This window comes from Xenopus tropicalis, chromosome 1 (genome assembly GCF_000004195.4).
Source record: "Xenopus tropicalis strain Nigerian chromosome 1, UCB_Xtro_10.0, whole genome shotgun sequence".
NCBI classification, from domain to species: domain Eukaryota; kingdom Metazoa; phylum Chordata; class Amphibia; order Anura; family Pipidae; genus Xenopus; species Xenopus tropicalis.
Genome location: NC_030677.2, coordinates 161,300,331 through 161,327,537, shown reverse-complemented (window position 1 = coordinate 161,327,537; position 27,207 = coordinate 161,300,331). Strand labels below are relative to the sequence as shown.

The following is a 27,207-nucleotide window of genomic DNA, read 5'->3' as shown; positions in this document are numbered from 1 at the left end:
CTGATATTCATCTTTTGTCTGGTGTTACGCCCTACAAAGTACTGCAAGTAAAGCAAAAGAAAAGGAGAAAAACTCAATGGGGTCGAATTGAAAAAAAAAAATGTGGAATGGCTATGAATAAGAAAAACACTTTATGAGAGAATTTGGAGAGGAGCAGAAATAAAGGAGCCAGCAAATGATACTCACCTGGATACTAGTGAAAAGGCTTCAGCACAGATAGCTGGGCAAGGAACAAGCTTGACTGCAATATGCCCTAATGCAGCTGGGTAATGGACCCTCATTACTGTATCAAACACTGAATTGATGGTGTTGACATCACCCTGCTTTGAATTCTGATCTCCACAGCCTGTGTCTAGAATATTGCCTCCATGAAGCACCAAAATGAGTACATGGATTTTACATGGCTGCGCAGAGACCTGTGCTGATTCATCCTGCGGGAACAGAATAACAAGAAAATGGAGCAGTTACAGATTTGTATCCGGGGTGAAAAGTCTAGATGTATCAAAATCACCCCCTTGCTCTTTGCAGGAGTCATGCAGGACCACAAGCATACCTTGCTCATTTGTATTAAGATAGATATACATAAAGCTGTAAAGCACTCAGAGGGCAATTTAACTGCAGATATGGTATAACAAGTTATCACTTGGGAGGGGAGCAATCAGGGTATTTAGGCCTGGTGTTACCATAGCCTTACATGACTGTGCTATGGTTTCTGTATTGTATAGAACTTTTTTCCAGTGGGTTACTATTGGACCAATGCGGTAACATAATTAAAAAAAAAAGTTTATTTGGGTCTAAGAACCAGCAGCATCAAATCTGAGGTTTAGTTTAAAGAGCTGAATATCAAAGGTTACCTGATTCTTGGTTGCTGTGGGATACCAGTGGTTGGTTACCTGCGGTATGTGCACTTTTAATTAAATTGCCCACTTTATTGTAGGGATGCACTGAATCCTACACAAAAGATTTGGCTACATACCATATCTGAATTTAAACCCAAATTTGCACATTCAAATTTGCAAATCTTTTTTTTTAAAATGTATCAACTGTTAACAAAAAGTTGTTCCTGTCAGTTTCCAAGTGCTTTAAAGTGACATGACTTAAAGGGCCAGACCTTGATGCAGAGGGTCCATACTTTATAGACCCATAATGAATAGTTAGTAAGATCTATGACCATTTATGGCCATGTTGAGTTCAGATATCCTGTGCCTGGAATGTAAACAAGTTTCAGACAATAACATATATGCCAATTAAAACCTTTTAATAGGGAGACATATGCCACTTGCAGGGGTTTGAGCATTTACACATCTTAATGTCTGTCACTATGGTCTTGGATTTCTTGCTAGCCAATTTTCTTCCACATGCTGGAATCCTGATTAGGCATGCGGCCTATTATCGTTTGGTGGATAGTCTTATATTTGCAGCAGTTATTAACAATAATGGGCCGAATTCTGACAGACTCACTATAACACTTTGCACAATTCAGAGTTGTAAACTGAGCAATATTATCCCCTTAAATGTATTTGGCTTTTATGCTCATGCGGAATGTGTGTTGTGGCAAAACAACCAGTGCTCAGACACTGAACATTACATCATGCTACTGTCACCGCAATAAGTTAAAGGAGAATGCTTTTTAAGCTTTTGAATCACAAGCAGTCATTCACGGGACAACTCACTTTTGCAAACCTTCAAGCCCCAACTCAACACCATCCGTCAGGATGGTTCAATGTAATGTTTAGACTGCTGAAGTATACAGAATGATTTAAACCGACCACATGCATAACATACTTTTAAAGAGCAGTGTGGATATTACGGGCCCTTTTGGTGGTAAGCAATATTATCACCAGCAACATAACAAGCTACTGATTGACAATGTTTTTTTCTGTGAGAATGTTAACAACCTTTATTTATACCCGGGCATGCACAGACACACCAATCTAGCAGATGGAAGAGTGAAACCGGGGCACTTATTTGTGTCTGTGACGCATGCTGTGAGGGCTCTGTGCTCTACCACTGGAGCACCACCACCCATAGCCCATGACTGGGTTGGGTGCATTATCCTCACAACAGAATGTAAAGCCTAAAGGATCACAAGTCAAGTTAGTTAACACTTAATCTAAACAGATCATACACCATTGTGTTATGGAAAGTTATTCACAGTGAAATGTGTCTATCAAGCCTGGGGCACATGCACTTATCTGCCTGTTTGGCACAAACTGTCTCGTGACAGTTTTACTATGCATATGTTAGTGTGTCAACAATTTCCCAGCCCAGGCCTAGAGCTAGAATACGGATGGATATTCAAAGAACCAGATTATGGATGGGAGGCAGAAAATTATATGCACTCAGTGATCAACAGGCCAAACTTATTCCCACACACACACACCACAAAGAATTGCCATTGCAGTCAACTTTATCTTCCCATGTACCTAATTTTAGTCTTTGTCCATTTCCTATTGGTATTTCTAAGGAATCATAATTTTTGGAAATAATCATCACATTCACCAGGAACTAATCCTTCCACAAAAACCTAAATCATACCAAAGCCACTTCAATGTTTGTTTTAAAAATAGAAAAAAACACATATCTACTGACTATGAAAATGGATCAGAAATTTCAGTGCAGTTTCATAGTTACCGTACAAATCTGATCATTTGAGTTTTATTGATTTCACATACAGATATTTTTACTAATGTGTGACTTCAAACAAAATGACCAATACAAAGATAAATGAAAAGAAATAAAAACTGCAAATAGAGACAGACAATTTTGTTTTGGTATTCAAATATTTGGAATATAAGATCAATCTATGCTGAATTAAAATCGAGGATCTACATCATTTGAAAGGAGAAGGAAGGAAAGTGAAATCACTGGGATGTGCAAAATGTTAGGAACCTGATACCCTGTGTCTGATACCTGATACATTGGGCCGGTGCTCCTGCCAAAAACTGTACCTGTCCGGGGTTCTTTTGAGCGAGCGCCACAGAGTGGTTGTCTTGGCCAAGGAGAAAAGAGAAGCAAGAAGATTGCTCTGTGGTGCTAGCTTAGAACTACCCCAGGGTATCAGCTAAATAACAGTTGGCATCCCCCTACCCCAGTGAAATAACTTTTTCTTCTTATTTAAGAAAGTTTTATCTTTCTTCATTTGCTGATACAGGAATGTGATCTCTTGTCCGAACCGCCAAACTGCAGGAAGGCCAGCTCCCAGAGAGTCCATTTTAAGCAAAGAATTCAAATTCTTAAAAGTGATTTCCCTTTTCTCTGTAATAATAAAACAGTACATTGTATTTGATCCTAATAAGGTGGCAAAACAAAGCTACTGGGTTTATTTATTAACTAATTGATTTGAAGTATACTTAAAGGGGCTGTTCACCTTTAAATTAACTTTTAGTATGATGAAGAGAGTAATATTTTTAGACAATTTTCAATTGGTACTGATTTCTTATTATTTGTAGTTTTTTTTTTTTTGTTATTTCACTTTGTGTTCAGCAGCTCTCCAGTTTAGAATTTCAGTTATCTGGTTACTAGGATCCAAATAATCTTAGTAACCAGGGAGTGGTTTGAATGAGAGACTGGTATATGAATAGGAAAGGACCTGAATAGAAAAATAAGTCACCATAAAACCCTCACAGAGTAATAGTTTTTTGGCTGCTGGGGCCAGTGAGCTCCATTTGAAGACTGCAAAGGGTCAGAAAAAGAAGGCAAGTAATTAAAAAACCATACAATGTAAATAATGAAGACCAATTGAAAAGTTGCTAAGAATTGACCATTCTACAACATACTAAAATTTAACTTAAAAGGTGAACCACCCCTTTAAGGTACAGTAAGGTGATCCAAACTTCAGAAAGCTTGCAAAAACCCAAGCTTGCCAAACCCAGAAATTTTGTTTACATTTTTAATTAAAACACCTACTGCATATGCAGTTTATCAAACCTATATATCACATACTGTATTTGGGAATAGAAATTTAGCTCCTGTATGAAACTAAGAAAGGCACTGTATTTTTGAGGCAAACATTCTATGAAAAGAAGGATACCTTTTTAGCAACATTAGTATGTAACATGTTCCACTCAGTAGAGCGCAGGCACACCAAAGCATGCAATGTACAAATGGCAGAGGTTAAAGTGTCCAGCTATATGTTTCTGATGCATGCACATTCCTTCTGGCTTGTGCCACAATAGTACATGTTTTACGTTCTGCAAATTCAAAGCATTCCAAGGAGATCTATAGTGTTCATGTCCTGCTATACTTACTGCTGCCAGATCTGTGGGACTTGTAATGACATTTGTGAGGGTAACAGCAGGTATTCTGGGAATGACTTGTGCGTGGATTACTGTAGTGTGTGTCTGCACAGAAAAGCACAAACAGTACTCGATCTCCATTCTATTTGGAAACAAAGAGAACTATACACTAGGGATGTAGGTACAAGGGCACACAATATGGTACAGAGTACATTCTTTAATACGCATCGTGCTACTAAATCTTGGACTCAAGCTCTAGTGAAGTACTCTGTGCTACTTACTGCCAGCCAAGAGTCCCTTGAAATAGTTTACATAAGGTGGAAAGACCCACAGTAAAAACCTCCTTAAATAACTCAGCTAAACTCTGTAGGACTGCAGCTAGATGGTGCCCCTGTGTGGTCATAAAACTCTAAGACTGATGGGTGAATTAAATATCAAAAACAAATCCAAGTTTAATTTTCCTTTATACCCAACATCCCTGTCATGAGTGGGCATGCAGCTCTGCTAACATTTTTAGCAAATGGGATTGCTGCAAGGGCTTATTGCTTTAGATACACTTCAGAACTATGGAAAAAGGGGGGGGGGGGTGATGTCAGGTGGTGGAGAATCTGCCCTTGCCACTGCCTATGAACTTTAATGGAAACCACTTGGTTATCCTATGCAGGCAGTTAATCACAAAAACATGTTGTTATTAGCCTTATCGAGGAAGACAATTATATTCCCAGAATACAATTCCCCTCCCCTTTCCCCTTTGTTGTGACTGTTTTGTTAGCAGGAGTCCCACATGGACACTTTACAGTGTACTAAAAGTATATTTTCAACAACTGATTTCTTCAGTAAAATTCTGTATTTCCCATATAACCTGGAACTGAACTCCATATGTCACAGCAAGCATCTTGCAGAACTGAGCTTGGCATTCAAATAGACAGTTCTGCACTAAATTAGAGAAAGAAATGAATTCTCTCACCTTATATAAAAAGCAACGCATCTGATGAACTGAAAGCTATTGCTCCATTGCCTCCCTTCTAAGAACATACTTCACTTCTGCTCAAAACTAGTGATGAGCGAATCTGTCACGTTTTGCTTTTCCGAAATAACCATAAGGAAATTATAGACCCTGTTGCTGCAAGGTGGCCCAGCAGTATAGCCAGTTCAATGCAGCTTTAGAAGAACCACTGACACACCTAGTATTGGCAGGAGACCTAACTTCAAAAAAATCTGAGGTACACGGCAGCCAGCCTGGGCAGCGGGGCCCAATAGGCCAGGTGGACATATTGGGCCCGCACCAGGGGGGAATAAGCAGATAAAGCCCGCCCCCAATAATGTGTACCCAATAATACTGCAATGTGTTCTATGATATTATATATAATGCTACCCTAGGGTACATGCTGTCTTTCACTGTGTATAGTGTGTTTGAGGGGCCAATAATCACTCTCTCACACTGTATATAGTATGCTTGGTATGTCAGTGCCCAGTGCATGGGGGCTACATTGTGCCATGAAATGTTAGGGCCAATTGAACAAGAGATAGAGAGGTGAAAAGGCAGGGTTACACCATCAGTCACAGAGCTAGACACAGGGACTATTTACCCACACAGCCCTGGAATCCTATGCCAGCTGGCAACACCTTGTGTACGGGAGGCCTGCCAAAATGGTCCTGCAGTTTATAAGATCGGCCCTGAGGGCATCAGTAGAACTGGATATTCCTGTTGGCAAAGGGCTGCTGTACTTATATAGTCTTACACAGCAGCCATTAAATGGTTAAATGGCTAAACCTAGTGAATTTTAGCCAGATAAATAAAACAAAGGTGAATACTTATTGCAATCATTATTTAGTTTCCATTAAACTCTATCATGCATCATATTTAAGACAAGAATTGTAAAATGTGTTTAGAGCAGGCAGCCAAAAGCTATTTTGAAGCAAATATCTTTTTTAAGACAGGGAAGGAGTTACTAGATTAAAATGTGGAGGCAAAGATATCATTTGTAATAAATCTGACATTTCAGGGTCTGGACATTGTTCATAAGTTTGTTTTTTATAAATGCAATGTTTCTGCTGTTCCTAAGATGCATTACAATTGTCTCTCCATTGTGCAAATGTCAAATTGCACTCTGCTGCTGTAATAAAATGATTTATTTGTATTTGAGGTTTTCTAGTTGACTTATTGGTCAGCAGCTGAAATTCTGCCACCCACTCAGTGTATTTTGTTTTCTGGAAGAAGTTCTGCAGATGGATGCCAGCAGCACAATGTGCACTTACAGAGTGTGATAGCACCTAGCTGGAATGTGCACAGCGTGTACTTCTTTAGCTACAACTCACAACAACAATGTATTGTTCTGAATCCCGAGACCTGCATTTAAGAAATTACTATGCACATTGCATAATGCTGTTACAGATATAGGATCCGTTATCTAGAAACCCATTATCCAGAAAGCTCTGAATTGCAGGATGGCCATCTCCCATGCAAGTATGGAGATCCAGATTACGCAAAAACTCATTATCTGGAAGCCCTGGTCTTGTGCATTCTGGATAAAAGATTCCATGATTCTGTGTAACAGCAAAAAATACAATAAATATTACTATATTTACCATTTCAGGCAGTCAACAATTAAAATGATCAAATCTCGAAGTAGAGTCTAAAATACAGTAGGCAGAACAAACAGCTGAGAATTTTGCCATTGCAGGGCTGCCACAACAGGAATCACTTGTACAAAGAATTTGAGCTTAAAGGACCAGTAACACCAAAAATAAAAAAAGCATGTATGTATTTGAATATAATGTACTGCAACATTACATTAGTACAAATGGTGTAAAGCTCTAACATAGTTAATAAAAATGAGCTGCTATACAGCCCTGGAGGCTGCCATTCAGGTTTCAATAGAACCATAGATCCTATATTTACAAAAAACATAAGTGCTTGGAATACACTGGACTGCTGTATCTTGTTGGTATCTCCCTAATGGCATTTAAATTGCTTAACACTCCTTGGTTTAACTGACTCTAACTTTGAATATGAGAATGTAGAGATGGGCAGCACCCATTCACCACACTGGATATCTTCCTTAAAAACTAATTTTATTCAGAATAAAGTGTGGGATGATATCACTAATGGCCATGTCATACAAGGTGTTTTGCCAGCTGGAGACTGGAGTACTGTATGTACACTGGGGAAGAAAACACTGATGCACATGCTTCTGCCCCGGCATCAGTAGTCTGAGATGTTTCATGGCATCTTGCTCTTGTGAGGAATTGGCAAGTTACCTTGAAATACATACATTTTTGCACTGCTTTTGTGACATGATCCGATGTTTTATTCTAAATAAAGTGAGATTTTATATAAGATATCCAGTGTGGTAAATAAACAAGTTACCTGCAATACATCAGACATTTTTGCACTGCTTTTGTGACATGATCCTATGTTTTATCCTAAATAAAGTGAGATTTTAAAGAAGATATCCGGTGTGGTGAATGAGCACAGTCCACATTTTTTTTTGAGCTATCTGAATGCATGTGAACTGGCCATATCTGGATGTAACAGACTCTTCCACTGTCTGGCAGGTGCGGTTCAACCCCCAGCATTCACAGGACTAATTAGCACAGACTTTCCAAATATAATATAGAACATGATAGAAGGAAATCATTTCCAAATTATCAAAGTTGCTGTAACTCTACTAGTAAATTGTATAATCACAGTATTTATTTCAGAACTTTGAAACTGTATTTACTGTTATGTAACAACCAGAGGAAGCAGTTTTCTTTTGCAGCCCTCACTTTCCAAGAGCTTACTGTGCTTGTAAAGTCTCTAGAATAGTGATGTAGAAGACTCACACACACACACACGGTACTGTTTTGCTTATGTGTCCAGCTCTGTCACAGGATGCCCCTTGGACAAAAATGTACAAATCACTTATCATTAATGTTATGTTTTCTTTATTATTTAAGTAATGTCCAACATGTATGTGGCCCTGCAGCTGCTCTTGACCTACTCCCAGCATCTGTGATTGCCAACCGCACTTTAACCTTTACCCTTACTAAAAACTGCAGAAAGATGTACATTCTGCAATTTAAAATAGCTAACCTTTTTAATAAGAAAAAAGCGGCATATATATTTTTTAATAAAAAATGACTGTTTCATATTGGAGTATTTTTTCCCCAAAATAAAGAAAATGGTGTTCAAAGCAACTTTCCAAAATACATTAATTACAAACATTCCCTAGATTAAGGGCAGGGGCACACTGAGTGGATCATCTGCTTTTCTCATCTTTTGTTTCTACGCAGGTAGAGGAAACGGATCTGCTGCCATCTGCTCTTTCATCTAGCCCCATTAACAGGCATGGTTTCAGCTTGTGTGGAGCTACACAAATTTGCATTTTCATGCCAAAATCCTTTCATGGGGTACACAAAAGAGTAGATCTGCTATCCTCTGCCTACATACAAAATGCAGGCTGAGGAAGAGAATGATCCACATAGTTTGCACCTGCTCTGCTAATCATTTGGCTTCTTCCAAAAGTTGGAACTAGCAGGGCACACAACACTAAGGTACAGACAGATGTAGTTAATGTACTGTATACTGAAATGTTGCTTAGGCAAAATATATTTTTATTGATTTACGTACCCCTTAATATTTTTTGGTCAACAACTTTCAGCTGCTTGGACAATCTTGTGACACACCTACCTCCATTATACTTAATCCCTCCACACTCGAACTGACTGTGTATTCTGCAGGTTCGTGGTATGAATCGTCTAAAATGAGGAAAAGTCAACACCGGAAATCAATAGGTAATTTGTTTATAAATAGTCAAAGCACTGAAAGCAATATCCAAGAAGGAAAAGTTGACAAAACATTACACCTTTAATTCTGATATCCCTGAAGTTACATTAGTCACACTGCAGCATGCAGCACAGAGCTAACATTAAGGCAAAGGTATATATAGAATGGTTTAAAACTGGCCACAGATTATGACTTTGGCATGACTGACAGTCTAAACACTGAGACAGTCTAAACACTGAGATACTGAACAATTTGGCCACAAATGAAACATTGTATCCTGGCTAAGGTGACACCACCTCATCATTGAGGTGAGTTGTTTTTTTTAGGAAAACAAAATTAGTGCAATGGCACAATAGTTTGATCAGCACAAATACTGGTAAGCACACACGTTGATGATCTTTTATTTCAGCAAGTTACTGACTTGCTTGAGATTACTAGCCCTTTTATGGCCAACTTAGTTTATAAAAATGTAGTTGTCATGACAGAGCAGTATTTCTCTGGCATGTCCAGGGTTAAACCTGGCAACATTTGGCCTTGGGTCCATAGAGAGACCCTTAATTAAACATGCACCAAGGGACTGTGGGAAAGTGATACACTTATCTGGGTTAGAAGACAATTCGGAGCCAGATCATTTGGGCAGGGAAGCTGGGGCAATTGGTCTCTTTGATCTGTTGCTCAAGAAAGGGAATTGTGGACCTAAGAACTGCAGGGGGGACAGCTATGAGAAAATATGGATTATAAAAAGGGATCCATATCTCCTTTGCTTTAGGGTTCATATCCTCATAAATCACATATTGGTTATGAGGAGGTCACATGCTTCCCAATGATACCAAACAGGGACAGCCTATACCCACCAGTTTGGAGGGATAGTTTCGGGGGGACTGAAACATGAGACACCCTCATGTTTGGTATCATTCTGATCGCCCACATATGGATTAAAGCTAGCCCATATTTTAATAATAATATTGGATACTGGCAAGTGCCAAATTATATGACAAGAAACTGGCCTGAGAATTGCAGCCCTCTACAGGGAGTCATAAGTGATAAGTTCTTAGGCACTCCCCCCTCATGCATACGGTAATTAGGAAGGTTCTCAGCAGGGGATAAAAGGGCAAAAGGCCCAATGACTAAGAGCTCATACCTGAGGTGCCAATTCTATTGGAGGTGTGTGCCTAGATTTCCAACTCTTGCCTCAGGAGGACACAAAGGAAATTCCTAACTTGGTAACGTACATAGGATTTCTCTGTGTTTTATTCCCTTTTATTTTATTTACTGTTTGCAATGTAATGTGTATGTCTCTTTTTGTAGTATCTTTCTATATGCACTGTTTCTCTTGTAATATTAAATATAAAATTTAATAAGTTTTGTCCTTTGGCTCTAACAACAAACTCACGTAGCTTGTATAAATGCTTGGGCCTAAATGTGTTAACTTCTTGTCTGTGTGTAGCGGGAAAGTTGTCTGTGTATATGATAATTAACTAGTTGACTGCTAGCAGGAGAGTGTGTTTGACTGTAATTTAACCCTTTGGCTGCTAGAGTGCTTGTTGAATTAGTAGACGCTAACCCTAATTGCAGTGAGAGAGAGTGTGTGATACATTTGTGTATTAGGAAATAAAACCTGTTATAGGTTCAGATTAGGTTTCCATCACCTGTTAAGGATAGATGGTAGCAGCGAATAGATATTTGGGGCGGTGGTGTGTTTGAGGGTGTCTGACATTAGTCTAACCTGAGTGTAGCCCCATGTTTCCCCGTCCCGGTGTCATGTGCGTCTGAGAGTGGCGTGATCGTGACAGTAATGCTTAAGCAAAGAATTCAATGAGTGTGACAAAAAGGGCTCATTAGCATAAGTGGTCTTGTGGAAAGTATACTAACATTTATACAAAAATTACTAGTTATAATTTCTAGCTATGGGCAAGAATAGTAAGTAGACTTTTTAACCCTTAATAAATATTTTGTCCCAAGGGGTTTAAACCATTTCACTGTTTTCCGTTTTACCCCAAAAGTTTGTGCCTATGTTTGGGTAAAAAGAGTTAGAACAACACCACTGGACATATTATGAATCATGACATTTTTTTTTGTATGCAATATAGAAGTAAGGTGCCTTTTATGTGAACTCTGTCCTGATCTCCTGTTTTATCCTACATATGTGAATAATCCTCTCTGTTCTTTAGGCAAACAGTAGCACAATCCCCCAGATGATGGACAGATAATGAAACATGGAGATAAACAGAAGAAAGTGTGATTACCTTGTAGTTCGTCATTCTCAGCTGTTTCTATCTTGTCCATCAGGTCATTAGAGCTCCATTTTGTGATTTCTTTGGGCAACACTTCCTCATTGTCTGACAAATCTTCTAAAGACAATAAAAGTAGTTGTCGTGATTTAATGATAAAGAGTTCTTCTGTTATGGTGGGGAGTGGGTACAAAAGTGCTGCAGCCAGGCCATCTAGTGTTAAATGTGACACTTGCAAGTGCATAGTAAAACCTAAGGCAATCATCTCTATTGCTGGAAACAATCCAAGGTTTTAGATAATATAGGCATAACACAAGTTTTCTTCTGAATAGTTCAGAAGTAGCTTGTTTCCTTTGGCAAAACCAGTCAGTTATCACATCATGGGTCCTTACCTGCAGATACTGCCTTATGCAGTGATCCCCAACCAGTGGCACATGAATAACATTGTTGCTCACCAACCCATTGGATGTTGCTCCCAGTGGCCTCAATGCAGGTGCTTATTTTTGAATTTCTGCTAAAGAGTCAAGTTTTGGTTGCATAAAAACCAGGTGTACCGACAAACAGAGCCTTCTGTAGGCTGCCAGTCAACAAAGGGGCTATTAAGTAGCCAATTATAGCTCTTATTGGTACCCCCAGGAACCTTTTTCATGCTTTTGTTACTCCACAACACTTTTTCCATTTAAATGGGGCTCACTGGTATAAAAGGTTGGGGATCCCTGGTCTAATGGCTCCCAGCTGCCTGAATGCTACAATAACTGAGCTAAATTGTTGCCTGCATCTCACCCAAGCAAGCTAGGGCCACGTCAGGTGAATCTGTCACCCTTAACCCACTGCTTATTAAAGACTAGCAAGTATACAGTTCACTTGTAACTTAATTATTTGCATTCAAACATAGTACATGAAACCTCAGATGGCATGTGGAACATAGTTCATGCACAAATAGCACCAGCACACGGAAGCACTGGTTCTGTTTGTACATTGACATTATTGAGGGTGCCATTCTCTCCCAGTACTACAGCACCAGTTAGCCGTGACAGGGTGTGTCTGAAGTCATTTCATATAACCAATGTGGAACATAGTTGAAAGTATTACTTACAGAAAGAAAAACCTTTTTAGACACCTGGTATACAGCAGTGGTGGCAGCAAAACAGCAAGGGAACAAAAAAATGATTGTAGCAGACTGCTGTCTATAGATCAAAGATCACATTTATGTCTCACATCAAAAACTGAACAGAGTGTGAAGTTAGCAGACAGACAGAAAAACATCAGGTGTGCTATGTTGTGTGATTTCCCCCATAGATAGGATGTCATTACTGTACCAACTGTCAGAAAATCTGCCACACTTACCATAAGCATCAAAAAATTCATCATCTGAACTTTCATCCGAGTCTCTGGCGATGCTCTGCATCCTCCACTCTGATATGCTGTGGCGAGATGGGCTAGCTGCAAGTAACAGAAATGAGAGAGGATTGTCAACAGGATGGGTTTTGATAGGAAAACATTATCTTGCAAATATATGCAGTGAGTTGGTTATTTTTTGTATTTGGACACTAAGTACATCGTGTGAATTCTTTGCACATGCTCTCACTGCATAACACTTCCTATTCTTCCCAGTGGAAAATTACCTGCTGTGATGCTTAACATTATGACTGTGACTACACATATATTCACATATGTATCTCCAGATACACAAAGTAGCTCTAATAAATATAATACCACAGACACAGCTCATGTAACAAATGCACAGGGGTCCATGTGATACAATGCATTGTGATATTTAATGCGCATAAAATGGCCCAAATTATCAATATCAGAAAACATAGCTATATATAAACATTTCCAGAGGTGCAATAATGACAACAAACCCATAGGTAGACAGGAAGCCGAGACCAGCAAAAAACATGCAGGTGACCCATGATGCGCTTGGAATCACGGGGGTGTGTTTTTGTGTAAGACAAAAAAAATATATGGGGGAGGAGGGGCAAGACAAAAATAATACATGAAATATCAGAAATAATGAATTGCCATTTCTAATAGGTTTCTATTTGAAGAAGGAATTTTTAATTTATTTTACAGATTTGCTTTATTTTTGTAATAATTAACTTGCATTTGGTGATGACTAGGTAAAATAATTTTTCACAATGGGCCTAAAAACACGCAGTATACTGTTTGGAACAATCCAGGGTCCAGGGTGTCAGGTTCTCTGACGGGATTTAGACCCAGTTCAACACGGTTAAAGAAATACTTTTAAAAGCAGAGACAAAGGAATTAATACAAGGTCTATAACATTTCTAAATTGCTTGTAAAATTCCAAATGCATACACAGTGTACACAAAACTCTCACACTGTACATAATTGTATTCTTCTTCTTTATGTAATGGAAATAAAATACTGCTCTCAGTTCTAACACATATAATCATACAAATACATATTGGATGTTAAGCAGTTATATTATATTCCTTGTATTCAGTAGCTGTCACATTTCATTTCAACAACTGAACTTTCATGTTCCATTAAAAGGGATTTAACCATGGACGGGCATTACAGTGGCTTCTGACTTTACTTACTTACTTGCCCATGTCATGTTTTTGGCTTTTTTGGCCAATTGCATTTGGCTAGCACTGACTTAAAATGTATCAATGAAAACTAAAGCTTAAAAATATAATATGTCAACCCTAGAGCTACGTGTGTCCTCCCTTTTCCATAGCAACATGTTTCATCACATGTATTTGCTCATTCTTCTGAAGAAATGAATAGGTGCAAACTGCTAGCTGTCTAAAAGCAAAGAGGTTGCTAATATGAAGTCAATGCTATCTACATACAATATATACACTAAATTTCCACGTTCTGTTGGGTGTGGCAGAGTGAGGGATTTTGCTGTCAGGCAAGCAGATGCATTGGTGTCCAGTTAACCTAGCTGCTGTGTTGTAAAAGGGTCTGCCTCCACTGAATAGGCTGCCTGTGAGAGGAGCTCCTCAGTAAAACTGCTGTCTGGTTCCTTCACTGCCAATCGGCCACAGGGGGAAATGTAATAAATGTAAAAGTAAAATGAATATTCATAAATAATAATTTAATTTTTACAATGTAATAAGCTTAATTAGATATTACATTATGAAATTTCATTGCAAGCTTAACTAAAGATTAGGGCAGAAATGTTGTACTTAACCACAGCCCTTTAGCATGGAAGATCTGCGCCTTCAAAGTTTCCCCCAGTAGCCTCCCTGACCTGTTTTCTGCTGATTCACTGCATATGCTCTATTCTGCTGCCAGTAACCTGGGGGTATCAGTGGGGCTTCTGCATCAGGGGCAGCAGTCCCAGAAGCACCACTGTATAAACTACGGCATTTCAAGCCATATTCATTTTTAGGGTTCTGCTTTACACAAAGGTGCAGCATTTTTTGAAGAATAAATATGTTTTCAGTAAAAAACTATCCAATTTGCCATCTAAGATGGGGTCAATAAATACATTCTAGGTTCGCAATGAAATCTTAAATTTTGCCGAGAAAAATTGTTGACACAAAGGAATTTGGTTTTTTTTTGCACTGGGCATATTTTTCCATTAACAACTTTAATTGCATTCAACCCTCTGTGTTTATTCTGTGGAAATAGGCAGCAGGGATCAAGTGCTCTACTTTTCCACTCACGCATATCAAGTCTGAATCATAATCCACCTTTGAAATACAGGCTGTACAGTTCAGGGCATGGTTTGCTGTATTGAATTGTGAAATGAGGGTATGCAAAGCAACATACACAAAGGAATTAGTTCTACTAAGATCTTTTGTGTTGCATTTAATTGTTTACGGATAATCTAGGACAGGGCTGCCCAACTGGAGGCCCAGGGGCCCGTGGCCCTCCAAAAGCTCTTTATGGCCCTCCAATATACTGTTTGAAATATAATTGGCCCACTACATGTAATAAAATAGATAGCACTGATCTAGGAGGTAAATACAGTGTGTCATATGAAGTTAGATTTTAGCTTGCTACAAGTACAATCTACACTAAACCTATATGGTTGGCCAATATGCTACAGCTCCTTAGTGTAGAATGGAAACCAGTCTTTGGGGTTCCTTTAAATCAAAGTGAAGCCCAGCTGGTGTGTATAATACATATGTATGAAAAACCTATTATTATAGAATTGGGATCAGTTTCCTTGAAGTAAAGCAAAAGAAAATACATCACTGTCGTGTATATATTTAACAACAACACAAAAAACAACTGCTTAAATTAGATGCAAGCTGCCCGCATGTAGTGAAACTTATGCTTTGGTTCATAATGCATCACTCATTATGAAGTTGACAAATAAAACCTCTGGCTCAACTTGTACTGTAGTGGCCTGCAGAGTGGTCACATGTTTGCTGACATTCTGCAGTGCATATAATGTTTTTAGACTTACCTGTATGTTGAAATATGATGTTTCCCTATCTCTGCTGCAGCCTTCTGAGCTTTCAGACATTGCCAGTGCTACACATTAGAACTAATTATAATATATATATATAATATAGATAAGCTATAATATAAGCTATAATATGATAAGCTATTGTTTCTCCTACTCCCATGTAACTGGAGGAGTCATGAGTTAGACTTGGATTTTTTACTTTTGAGTACTATTTTGAAATCTACCACTTTTAACAAAACAGGTGTCAGGAAGCTGCTATCTTGCTAGCCTCATGTGAAATTTCAAAATGAAATATACAAATCTGTTTGTGCTTTTAAATGCAGGATTCTGCTGGAGAAGCTCTATTAACTGATGCATTTTTCCATGACAGTATTCCTTTAAAGTCCTTGACTGTTCAAGCACGTGTGGTAAAGGCATTTGCTTTTAATGGCTAAACAGAAAGGCACCTTTTTATGTAACCCAAATCTGTGTGCTGCAACTGGAATGTGTGCAAGAGTTATTCCAAGGGTCTATAATTGTGTCTGTTTAGCGGCTTATCTACATAGATGTAAGTGAGAGGATTTATTTGATATTTTTTACGGTTGATTTTATGACTGTGTATAGCAGTTTATAGACATGCCACTGCCTGACATTAGATGTCTACACTTTTGTAATTCTCTGTGCTGCACAAAGATAGAAACGGACTTTAAAATGAACATCCTGCCCTGTAAAATTATTCTTATACCATACACAAACTCCTCTATATACCAGAGTTAAAAGCATTCCTTTCCTGTGAATAAGGGAAATATTCAGGTATACATGTGTTCTTCCTAGAAGCGGAAAGAATGTACACAACTGTATTTGTTAATTTTTACCTTAAATCATAAATGCTTCACTCAAGATTGCCTGAAGAATAGAATCAGGAGCTCATAGTAATTGTTCTTTTGCTCCTACCTCCTCTTTTTGAAGATCTGGATGACCTGGAAGAAGTAGACCACTGCTTAGTAAGGCCCCTTCCTGACAGTGATTCTGTCATGCCTGCTGATTCTTCAGTGGTTTCAATAGAGATGATGGCCTTGGATTCTGTGTCTTTCTCACAAGGAGATTCTTTGGCTCCGTGCTGCTCTGCCTCGTTCTCATTGAGGCTAAATTGGGCCATTTTCTGGGCAAGCATCAGCTGTGTTTCCTTTTCCAGTTGTCGGATATCCTCTATGGTAAGGCCATACCATTCATCTTGCCAACACCATGCTTGCCTGTGAGCCCTAACCATTACTTTCCTCAGACCTGGCAAAACCAAGTAAATATTAAAGTAAATAAATACAATGTTAATGACTATAAGGCGCAGACACTATTGTAACAAGCAACATGTCAGTATAGCAAGATGTACTGTATATATTACTGTATTGCATGAAAGAAGGAAACTCATTAGGATTAAAAGCATTTAATGAGTGTGATAGTGATTTGGTTTCTCAAGCATACAATCATTACAGTAATGACTGGTTGTACTGACTGCAGGTAAAGGCACAATCAGTAAACAAAGCTCCCAGCAGTCATTATCTAAGAAAAGCAGTTTTAATGTATGGACCCAAAGGCAGTGGCCATAGTAAAGCAAACGAGGCTTTAGCAGCTTAATGACTGTGCATAATTTAGTGGCCGAGATTAAGATGTCCCAACAAGGATTTATATAAATAAAAGCTCACTGGGACCCCAATATTTTAAGTTGTGCCCTGTGCTGTTATTTGCTACAACAGGAAAAAAAAAAAGAAAAAAAACATTGTTAAGCTGCAGCAGGTAATGGTCCCTTCAGGATACAAAAATAAGATTTTCCAGGACCCTAATCCATGTTATGCTGTTTCTGAAATAAGAATCCACACAGTCCTCTGATTTTTCAGGTTACCATAGCAACTGTGAAATAGGCTTTTGGACCAAAGTTTAAAGGAGCATAAAAATAGGAACCTTGCATATGAAGGTAGATTTACCTACAGATTGCAACAGCACTGCTACAGTATCATCAGGTGATAAAGGATGGAGAGCAGTAACTAAGCTACTTTATGCCAACATAAATTCTGAAATAATTTACTTTCCGCAAAGTGTGCAGTTTCAGATGCCATCAGCATGTTTTTACTCACCAATAGCATTTTCCCCATTACTCCAGGTTAATTGCGGGCTCAAAGGGGTGATGCACAATTGAACAGACTAGAGCGTGCACTTTCAATTTAGTAGGACAAATTCTGCAGATTGGTGTCACAGCATTTGGTGTCAAAATGACCTCTGTGCCCATTCTTTAGGCAGAAGTTCACTGCAGCAATAAAGGCAAGTGGATGCTGGAACCCTGAGCCAAGGCCACCTTCACGGGTTCCCCTTTGTTAATAGGCACAGTTGCAAAATATATTTTAAACAAACAAGTGCTCAGTGAAATTATGTGGAACACAAAAGTACTTTTAATAATAAATGACAGTTTGTGCAACAACAAATTTTGTGCTACAGAAAAAATATCAAAATGTATTATTATGTTTTTAAAAGCATTGTTTAAATTCCAGCTGTATCTCATATTCACCCACCCATATGCATAGGTGCAAATCTTTGGTTTGGAGTTTAAGAAGCCAGTGTCTAACACAAAAAATGGGGGAAATGTACCCATTGCATCAGTTTAACAAAATGTATGTTCATATTAATGCATTGCAAGGTGCAGTGGGTGCAAACAAACATGTATCCACAATTATGCTGGAATTATGCTGGAACACTGCATTGTGTATTTTAAACTTGATGATTTGCATCTGAAAATTACATTTTACCATACCTCTCAGCATTTGAAAAATGCAAAGAAGGACAAAAATAAATGTTATGTGAAGAGGGGCAAAAATGTTTCTGACCCCATTTTTTTTTTTACAAAATATGGCAGGTTATGTAAAGTTTGAACACATTTCTGGAGTTTTTGTCTTTTTTTGGGGTCTTGTTTTGTGTGATATTACAGTTTTGCTAATGAAGGTGAAATTGGAAGTCTCAGATCCCCTAAGAGACCTGTTTATCTTATTAGTTACAGGTGTATCTAAGTGCAGGTGTTCAGTATTGTAGGCTCTCTGCCAAAAGCCTACTTATCTCATTAAGTTTTAGAAACTTTGTATCTTTTTTGGTGTTCAGTGCAGGAGATCAAAGGAAATTACGGACTTTTCAATAAGAATCTGGGACTGTGGGCTAAGCTGCTGAAATCATGACTACTACTTGTTACTAGTACAAAGTTTTATTAGCAACAACTCACTCACTGATTTATTAAAATCAGGCCATGGAAACTGATGAGTTCTAATCTCTATGACTAGTCAATTCCTGACTATAGAATGGGAAATATGCTGCCTGTGGTCCCCCATGTTGCTGTTTATCACACATCATTTGGCAATGTGAAAGTCAGCAATGCTCACCCCAATAGCTGTATCCCATGGCTCTGTTTCTCATTCTGTGGAGGGGTTTTTATGTCAAGGACAGGGCTTCACCTTGTGTACTGCCTGCAGACAATGCACAGCTCTGACTGAAACAATTCTTTCACAGGCAATGCACATGAGAAAAAGCCTTACCCTTCTGACAGACAGCCTGGTTAATAAAGAGAAAGCTGCAGGCCATCATCGCCAATGTGAACAAAAATAGATGCAAATGTAGTTTTTAACTACCCAAAGAAGGGATGAGGAATCCAATGTTTCCATTTATTTAGGGATGTCAATATTCCTTTAAGACACACAGCTCTTCTGAGGATCTGTTTCCAGTTTGTCATCAATTTTTAGCACTCTCAGCTTTTTAAGAAATGTACTGTATCTGTAGCCTTCTGTATAAAACACTATACTCTTTGTGGCACTTTGTAATTGACTTTGCACACAAACCCCCTGTGCTGCTGAGGTGCAAATGACAAACTGTTTTCTGTCCTTTCTAGGCTCCTTGGGGCATTTACTACATTAATTATAAATTTGCAGTTCTTTTTTAATAGCATTTGTTTAATAACTGTATCATCTGCTAATATATATATTTCATTTGCAAGCCATTTAACCTATGTACAGGAGTTGCTAAAACTTCTGCAAATGTTCTGTTTATAGGCAAACTGAAAAAAAAGTCTAAAATAATATGCACATTATTTTCTAACTTGCTTCTAAATTGTGACATCAGTGAAATTGCAAAAAAAAGATACTTGGCAAAATGGTAAATCTGAATAAATTATTCAATAAATGACATTGTTTGCGATAATGATAATCATAAATACCACCTTCCCCACTGATGCAACGTGCCTGGAGGGGTAAATAAAACTTAGTCCATGAAACTTAATAAACTAAGTTTATGCCAGCATGGTTTTATGCGTAACAGATCTTGCCAGACTAATTTAGTCGCCTAATTTAGCAGGAACCTTGATGCTGGAATGGCAGTTGATGTCATCTACTTGGACTTTGCTAAAGCGTTTGATACAGTACCTCACAGAAGGTTAATTATCAAATTAAGGAATATTGGCCTAGAACATAATATTTGTAATTGGATAGAGAACTGGCTGAAGGATAGAGTACAAAGAGTGGTTGTAAATGGAACATTTTCTAATTGGGCCAGTGTGGTTAGTGGAGTACCGCAGGGGTCAGTCCTTGGGCCTTTGCTTTTTAACTTGTTTATTAATGACCTGGAGGTGGGCATAGACAGTACTGTTTCTATTTTTGCTGATGACACTAAATTGTGCAAAACTATAAGTTCCATGCAGGATGCTGCCGCTTTGCAGAGCGATTTGACAAAATTAGATAACTGGGCAGCAAACTGGAAAATGAGGTTCAATGTTGATAAGTGCAAAGTTATGCACTTTGGTAGAAATAATATAAACGCAAACTATCTACTGAATGGTAGTGTGTTGGGGGTTTCCTTAATGCAGAAGGATCTAGGGGTTTTTGTTGATAACAAGTTGTCTAATGCCAGGCAGTGTCATTCTGTGGCTACTAAAGCAAATAAAGTGCTGTCTTGTATAAAAAAGGGCATTGACTCAAGGGATGAGAACATAATTTTGCCCCTTTATAGGTCCCTGGTAAGGCCTCACCTTGAGTATGCAGTGCAGTTTTGGGCTCCAGTCCTTAAGAAGGATATTAATGAGCTGGAGAAAGTGCAGAGACGTGCAACTAAACTGGTTAAGGGGATGGAAGATTTAAACTATGAGGTGAGACTGTCGAGGTTGGGGTTGTTCTCTCTGGAAAAGAGGCGCTTGCGAGGGGACATGATTACTCTGTACAAGTACATTAGAGGGGATTATAGGCAGTTGGGGGATGTTCTTTTTTCCCATAAAAACAATCAGCGCACCAGAGGTCACCCCTTTAGATTAGAGGAAAGGAGCTTCCATTTGAAGCAGCGTAGGTGGTTTTTCACGGTGAGGGCAGTGAGGTTATGGAATGCCCTTCCTAGTGATGTGGTAATGGCAGATTCTGTTAATGCCTTTAAGAGGGGCCTGGATGAGTTCTTGATCAATCAGAATATCCAAGGCTATTGTGATACTAATATCTACAGTTAGTACTAGTGGTTGTATATATAGTGTATGTATGTGAGTGTATAGATTGGTAGGTGTGGGTTAAGTGTGCTGGGTTTACTTGGATGGGTTGAACTTGATGGACACTGGTCTTTTTTCAACCCTATGTAACTATGTAAGTCCATGGACGGACTAGGGCGCTATCCCAATAACAAAATGAAATCTATCAGCTTGCATTTGTTATATTCAGAACCATGGATAGAGAATATATCTATTACACATCCAAAAGCCGACTGACCCATAAACAGCCACAATATATACAGTAGTTCTGATTCTAATATACCAAGAGAAGGCTCTCTGTCTGCATTCTCTCCCTAAGTAAATGCATTCACATTAATTCACACTAGACAGGTGTATTTTCTAGTTACTAATGTCTGGACATAGACATGGTTCATTTGGTTCATAACATTCTTTATTAATACTCAGTGTTACATATCCAAAAAACAGCAAGTAGTCAAGGAGCTCATCTGAAGATTCTACTCTCAAGCTCCCACCTCACTCAGGAGGTCCTGTCTGCTAATGCTGATTTCATCTCGTTATAATCAGCAAGCATTCTGAGGGATTTGCTCCCGCATGATTTGAACACAATAAAATAACCTTACAGAGGGAAATGCTGCCATGCTTGTTCTTTGTGCCACTAAACCTTTAGCTGATAAGGACGTCGGCAGCATGACAAAGATCTGGCTGGCAACATAAAAGCACAACAAAAATATCTGCGTGCACAGTTCTGCAAATATTTATTGCTTTTATGAATGGCTGAAACACAAAGTATGAATTGAAAATGAAAACAAAACAAAAAGTATGTGTTGACAGCTCTGTGATGTTCTGTTTTCTCTCCGTAGCTATGTACAAAAGCAAAAATGCCTTTTTTATTTGGCATTTAAGGCACTCTCAATCTGCACTTTACAATATTATGTTACCAATGCCATAGATCATCTTTCCCCTCTTCCTAATGCAGCCTTGAACCCTTAAGGTGACCATACATGGTTAGGTTTCTTGTCCTTCAGATTGATTCAGCAGCTTATCTGCCCGTGTATGTGGGAAGGGGGGGGGTCCATTGACCCCTATAAAGACCCCTATAAACACTACAGTTGCTTTTTCCTTATATGATTACACACATAGTACTGGCATCAGACTTAACTCCTATTGGCTGTGTCTCCTGTCAGTCTGACACTGCTTCCTGTGCCTGTGAGAGAGTGCTGCAAATCTCACATAACATTACGTTAAATTTGTGATTTGCTGATTCTGTTTGCCTATGTCATTGCAAGGGAGAAATTAACCAGTGACCTTTCAATTTATGCAAGTGGTTATAGTGCACAAGCAACCAATGAACTGGTACAATAGGAAAAAAGTAAGGGCAAAGCCTGGAAGTAATGATGTAAGCATATAGGAAGTTCTCAGTTTGTCAGGTTCAAAATAGGCCACTCCCATCCCTTCAGAAAACTGATCAGAGAGATGGAAGGACTGATTTAACATGTATAAAAAGCAGCTGTTGTAATTTTTTTTATGGGAAAAAAGGATTTTCTAACATGCGGAGTGCATTGTTAGTGGTTTAATAAAATTTGGACATTGAAGGTGAACACCCCCTTTAAGTCTCTAACACCTGATCTTTTATGAACCTTAACTTCCCGGAACCAGCTCAGCTATGTACCTGTACACAATTGCACTAGTGTTGTCATTTTCCTTACTTTCCAAAAAAAAAAAAAACAACCATTAACCCCTTACTTCCCAGCACTATCTAAGCCAAAACTGCTCATGCCCCAGTACCAGTTCTACCAAGATCCCTCCCAAGCTCCACCATCTCTGCCTGGAACACTCTCATGTACCAGAATCAGCTCTGCCAGTTTAAAGCAATGATGCTCAAAACAGAAATGTCTATCTCACTGCTCATACAGTGTCCACAGTGCACTATAACTAAACAACCTGCTTCACAGTGTCCCCCAGTCAACACTGAACTACTCTCTACTCATCTCCAGCACTGAAATTAATTCCTTACACCTGCCCTAATACTGCAATTGTCTCCTGGGCTTCAGGATTGCAAAATACTATACTACTTATAGTTCCAGCATTGCAATATGCCTCTCCAACTCCAGTACAGGGGAAAAGCACTTTGTCCTAGTTCAGTGCTGTAGTGAATCACTCTTGCCTAAGCATTTTATTGTCCCCTCAGCTTCAGCCCTGAACTTTCTATTCATTCCCTGAAATCTAAAGCCTGCAGTGGGTGTTGGACTACAATTCCAGGAATCCCCTGACAGTGCTCAGTTGGGCATCACAGTCAATAATAGCTTGAGGGCATAATTTGGTCATCTTAGACATTGTTAATCTCAAATAAAATGAGACTTTTAGGAAAACATATCTGACATGTGGCTGTGCTGTTGATGCAGAACCACATTTTCCACAAAAGTGTAATTTCCCCTAATGTAGATAAAAAATGAAAGGTACATTATACAGACAAATATAAATAAATGCAGATCCCCCTTTTAACTTATGGACTTCAGACTTTTTTGGGTCAAAAATCAGCTTTGAGGGCTAATAATTTCCAGGGTCCACCAAAAACAGAGTTATAATGTATATGAAAACATTACTGTATCAGCCATTATTTCACCCTAATATCTACTGAGTGCTATTCTGATATCTACTGGGAGCTGCTATCTTGCGCCCTTCCCATTGTCCTGCTGATCGGCTGCTGGACGTCACATGGCTATGGTACCCTGGGAAATAAAGATTATGGCTAGCCCCATGTGACATTTCAAAATTAAATATAAAAAAATCAGTTTGCATTTTTGAAAAACATATTTCAATGCAGGATTCTGCCGGAGAAGCTCTATTAACTGATGCATTTTTGAAAAAAACATGTTTACCAATGACAGTATTCCTTTAAGCTCCTACCTTTTACATTGCACTAGTGTTTATAACCTGTTTAGTGCTATATAAAAAATACAGCAGTCATGTAATAAAATTACTCCAGCTTTGTTGCCTAATTGCTCATTACACTACATTTTATTTTAAAAAAAAAAGTAACCCAACTCTCCAGCTTTCATACTGTAATCCAAAACTCAATGGAACCTCTTCCTGCCAGTTCATGCTTAGAGTAGCAGTTCACTGCTGCAAAAGAACTGTGATCTTTGGCATCCTTGATACTAACGGATGCTTAGAATAAATACATCTGTAGTGTGAATCCTGCAGAGTTTCTGTTGGATTTGGCACTAAGATCTTTGCATGCTTGTCAGGGTGCGCGTGAACTTGCTAGCATAGCAATCTCTGTCTTAACAAGAGCTGACAGAGCTGTGTGTCATCTCATCCAAATGAGTACAGGAGTGAGTAAATACACACACACACACACGTGAGAGGTCGTCTCATTATTCATAGAAATGCTAGGTTACAAGCAGTGCACTGTGATGACCTCTGTATAAGGAAGACAGAGCATAGATGAGAAGCTAAGATTTCCCTGACGTATCTCTGTCTGCTCTTATGAAAGGTCAGCATTACATAGTGTACTTTCTTACAAAGGCACCCGCCTGCTGGCAAACAGTGGCTCCTTGCAGAAGATGCTTCATGATGAATGTGAGGCCAGAGTGACAACATGGTGTTTCTGGAATCCAAACTAGACATTGTTTTTCCTTTGTTAAAGGGGTACTATAACTGGCAGCATTACAGTCTCTAAACAAAAGGTCAGATTTTTCTTGCAGACACAAAAAGGCTAATGGAAAAATGTTTAGCTCAAGTTACAAAACCATTTCCCAAAATAATGTGAACAGAGAGGCTAATGTTTCATTGCAGAATCTGCATTTTGTTAACATTTTTTTTAAGCAGTGTTGCACATATAAAAAGTGCTTTCACTGCAAGATATGCTTTGCCAATGTGTTTGCCAACTGAACAATCCTTAAAAATTAAAGTAAATTATTGACTACACTGAAACAGTGCATATTTTGCCTTTAACAACACTCACTCCATCAGCACAGAACCCTATACATTTTCAGCTTTGTACTTCATGGAATATGTAGTGTAATGCAGTATCATGCAACCAGGGATTCCCTTCAAGCTCCAGCTTGCTGACAAAGGTACACATACTGGCACCTTAGTTAGCATGTCAGAGCTTGACCAAATCCCATAGTACAGCCTCTTCATTCTCAGAGAGAGCTTGGGAAATCTAGATAATTTAAATTTGTATCTGTGTGGAACCCTGGGGAGGCAAAGCCTATGTTTCAGCTGGTTCTGTCTGGCAGAAGTATGTGCTCCTTGTTGTGATTCAGAGGGAAGTAAGCAGAATTAGCTGAAGGGAGCAGGACGACAGTGACATGCCAGCTAAAGGCATTCTGTAGCTGCAGGAGCTGTGACCCAGGGCTATAGTCATCTGCCCAGCATAAGTATATCAGTGTCTGTCTCCTCATTAATCTTCTCTCACTAATCTCCCTTCTATCTCAGGAACCTCCTCTCTTTGATTTCTTGTATATAAGCAACATGTTTTTTTTCAGGTTTCATGTTTTCTGATGTTATTAAATATTTTTCTGCTCCTAGCTTGTACAATGCAAAAGGTGTTTAATACTATATCTGAAATATGCCAGTGAAGCAATGGATTTAGGATGATCATTTACACAATGGAGCAAGATAGCTTGCACCAGCTGGTTATAGGAATGTGGGTACCAAGGCCCAGTTACTGCTGCATGCATAAAGTGCCCTGTAGGTTTCTCACTGACGAGCATACTATATCTTAAAGAGGTTTCATATCCCACTAGTGCACCTTAGGCACAGAGCAGTTCTCCATATTGAAAATAGGAGGAGCTATGGTAGAATAAGGTAGAATCCTGACATTCTGACATTCGTCAATTTATTTTTACTCCATTATAGAATGAATAATCTGTAGTAACAAATGTTTTACATTTTGTTTTGTTTTTCATTTATTTACAACAAAGTAACAAATTAGCAGATCACTTAGACAAGAGATTAACTTTCTTACATTATTAAGAGCTAAGATAGATAAAGCTTGAAGGAATAATGCTTTAAGCTGTACTTCCAGGGGTGCTATTGCCATGAGGCAAGTTAAGACACTTGCCTCAGCCAGCTGGCCCCCAGGTTAGCAGGGGCTGCAAAAAACTTCAAGAGCCAAAAGGAGGATTCGAGGATTCCTACTGCTGCAGCCTCTCCTCCTTCTCGAAGGGGCACAAAAAGGTAAGCTTGGGGGGTAAGGGGGGCAACATCAGGTAGGCCTCCTCAGGAACGCAGTTATAGAAGAATCACCCATAACGACTACTGATATTTAAACAACACAAATGTCCTAAAGGCTTCCTGGCTAGCACATTAAAATCCTCATGTCATTTTTTATGTAAGAATTAGTACATGTATTAACAGGATTCTATAGTAACACTAACCAAAACTGTAACCCTTACTAATCAGCAGTTAGCATTAACTGTTTAATCTACAGAAAATAATGAAAGAAAACAATTAATTGGTTGCTATGATTTACTGGGCTTGGTAAAACTTTACTCATGTTGTCATACAGTGGAAGAGATTAAAAAAAACCTTTACAGAGGGCCCCAAATGCTTTATAAGTGTTCAGGGTTATAATCTTTTTTCTTTTTACAGCTTCAGTTAAAAAGACTTACCAACATCATGTATGAACCTCTCGATTTTGGACTGCATTCCCCAATAGCGAAATTCCACCTTGCAGAGTTTGTATGCACACATAATAGGATATTTTCCAATGTTATTCCTGTGATCTTCTATCCAATCATCTGACAAGGGGCCCCTCTTGGTCTTGATGGATTTATATAGTTTGGGATCCTCCTCTGGCTTGTATTCATGTGGGGGTATTGGATCTTTCACAATGTCAATTGGATCTGAGAAAAAGGAATAGAAAAAAGACAAAATAATTAGCTGATTTGTCTAAGAAATGTATAATTCATAAGGGCACAGATAGGGTCTATGCAATTATCATTTAAGTTAATGCAGGGGCATTAACCAAACTGGAAATCTCGTGCAATTATGCTTTGGGGTTCTACAGAAACCAGTAGCAGAGGACATATTCTGTGGATGAAGGAAGGAAACAACTAACAACTAAATAT

The 27,207-nt window shown here is 38.7% G+C and overlaps 1 protein-coding gene across 15 annotated transcripts in view; it reads right to left on the bottom strand.

Annotated features, from left to right (window-relative positions):
* pitpnm2 (phosphatidylinositol transfer protein membrane associated 2) overlaps window positions 1–27,207 on the bottom strand; it is a 155,210-nt gene that overhangs the window by 29,981 nt on the left and 98,022 nt on the right. For 9 of the 15 annotated variants that reach the window (XM_031896469.1, XM_031896451.1, XM_031896458.1 and 6 more), the window contains 7 exons: window positions 26,749–26,982; window positions 16,570–16,899; window positions 12,588–12,683; window positions 11,256–11,360; window positions 8,914–8,981; window positions 4,251–4,343; window positions 187–431 (listed from right to left, as the gene is read on the bottom strand). In XM_031896469.1, coding sequence (XP_031752329.1) covers window positions 187–431; window positions 4,251–4,343; window positions 8,914–8,981; window positions 11,256–11,360; window positions 12,588–12,683; window positions 16,570–16,899; window positions 26,749–26,982 — 1,171 coding nt within the window. 15 annotated transcript variants of the gene reach the window in all.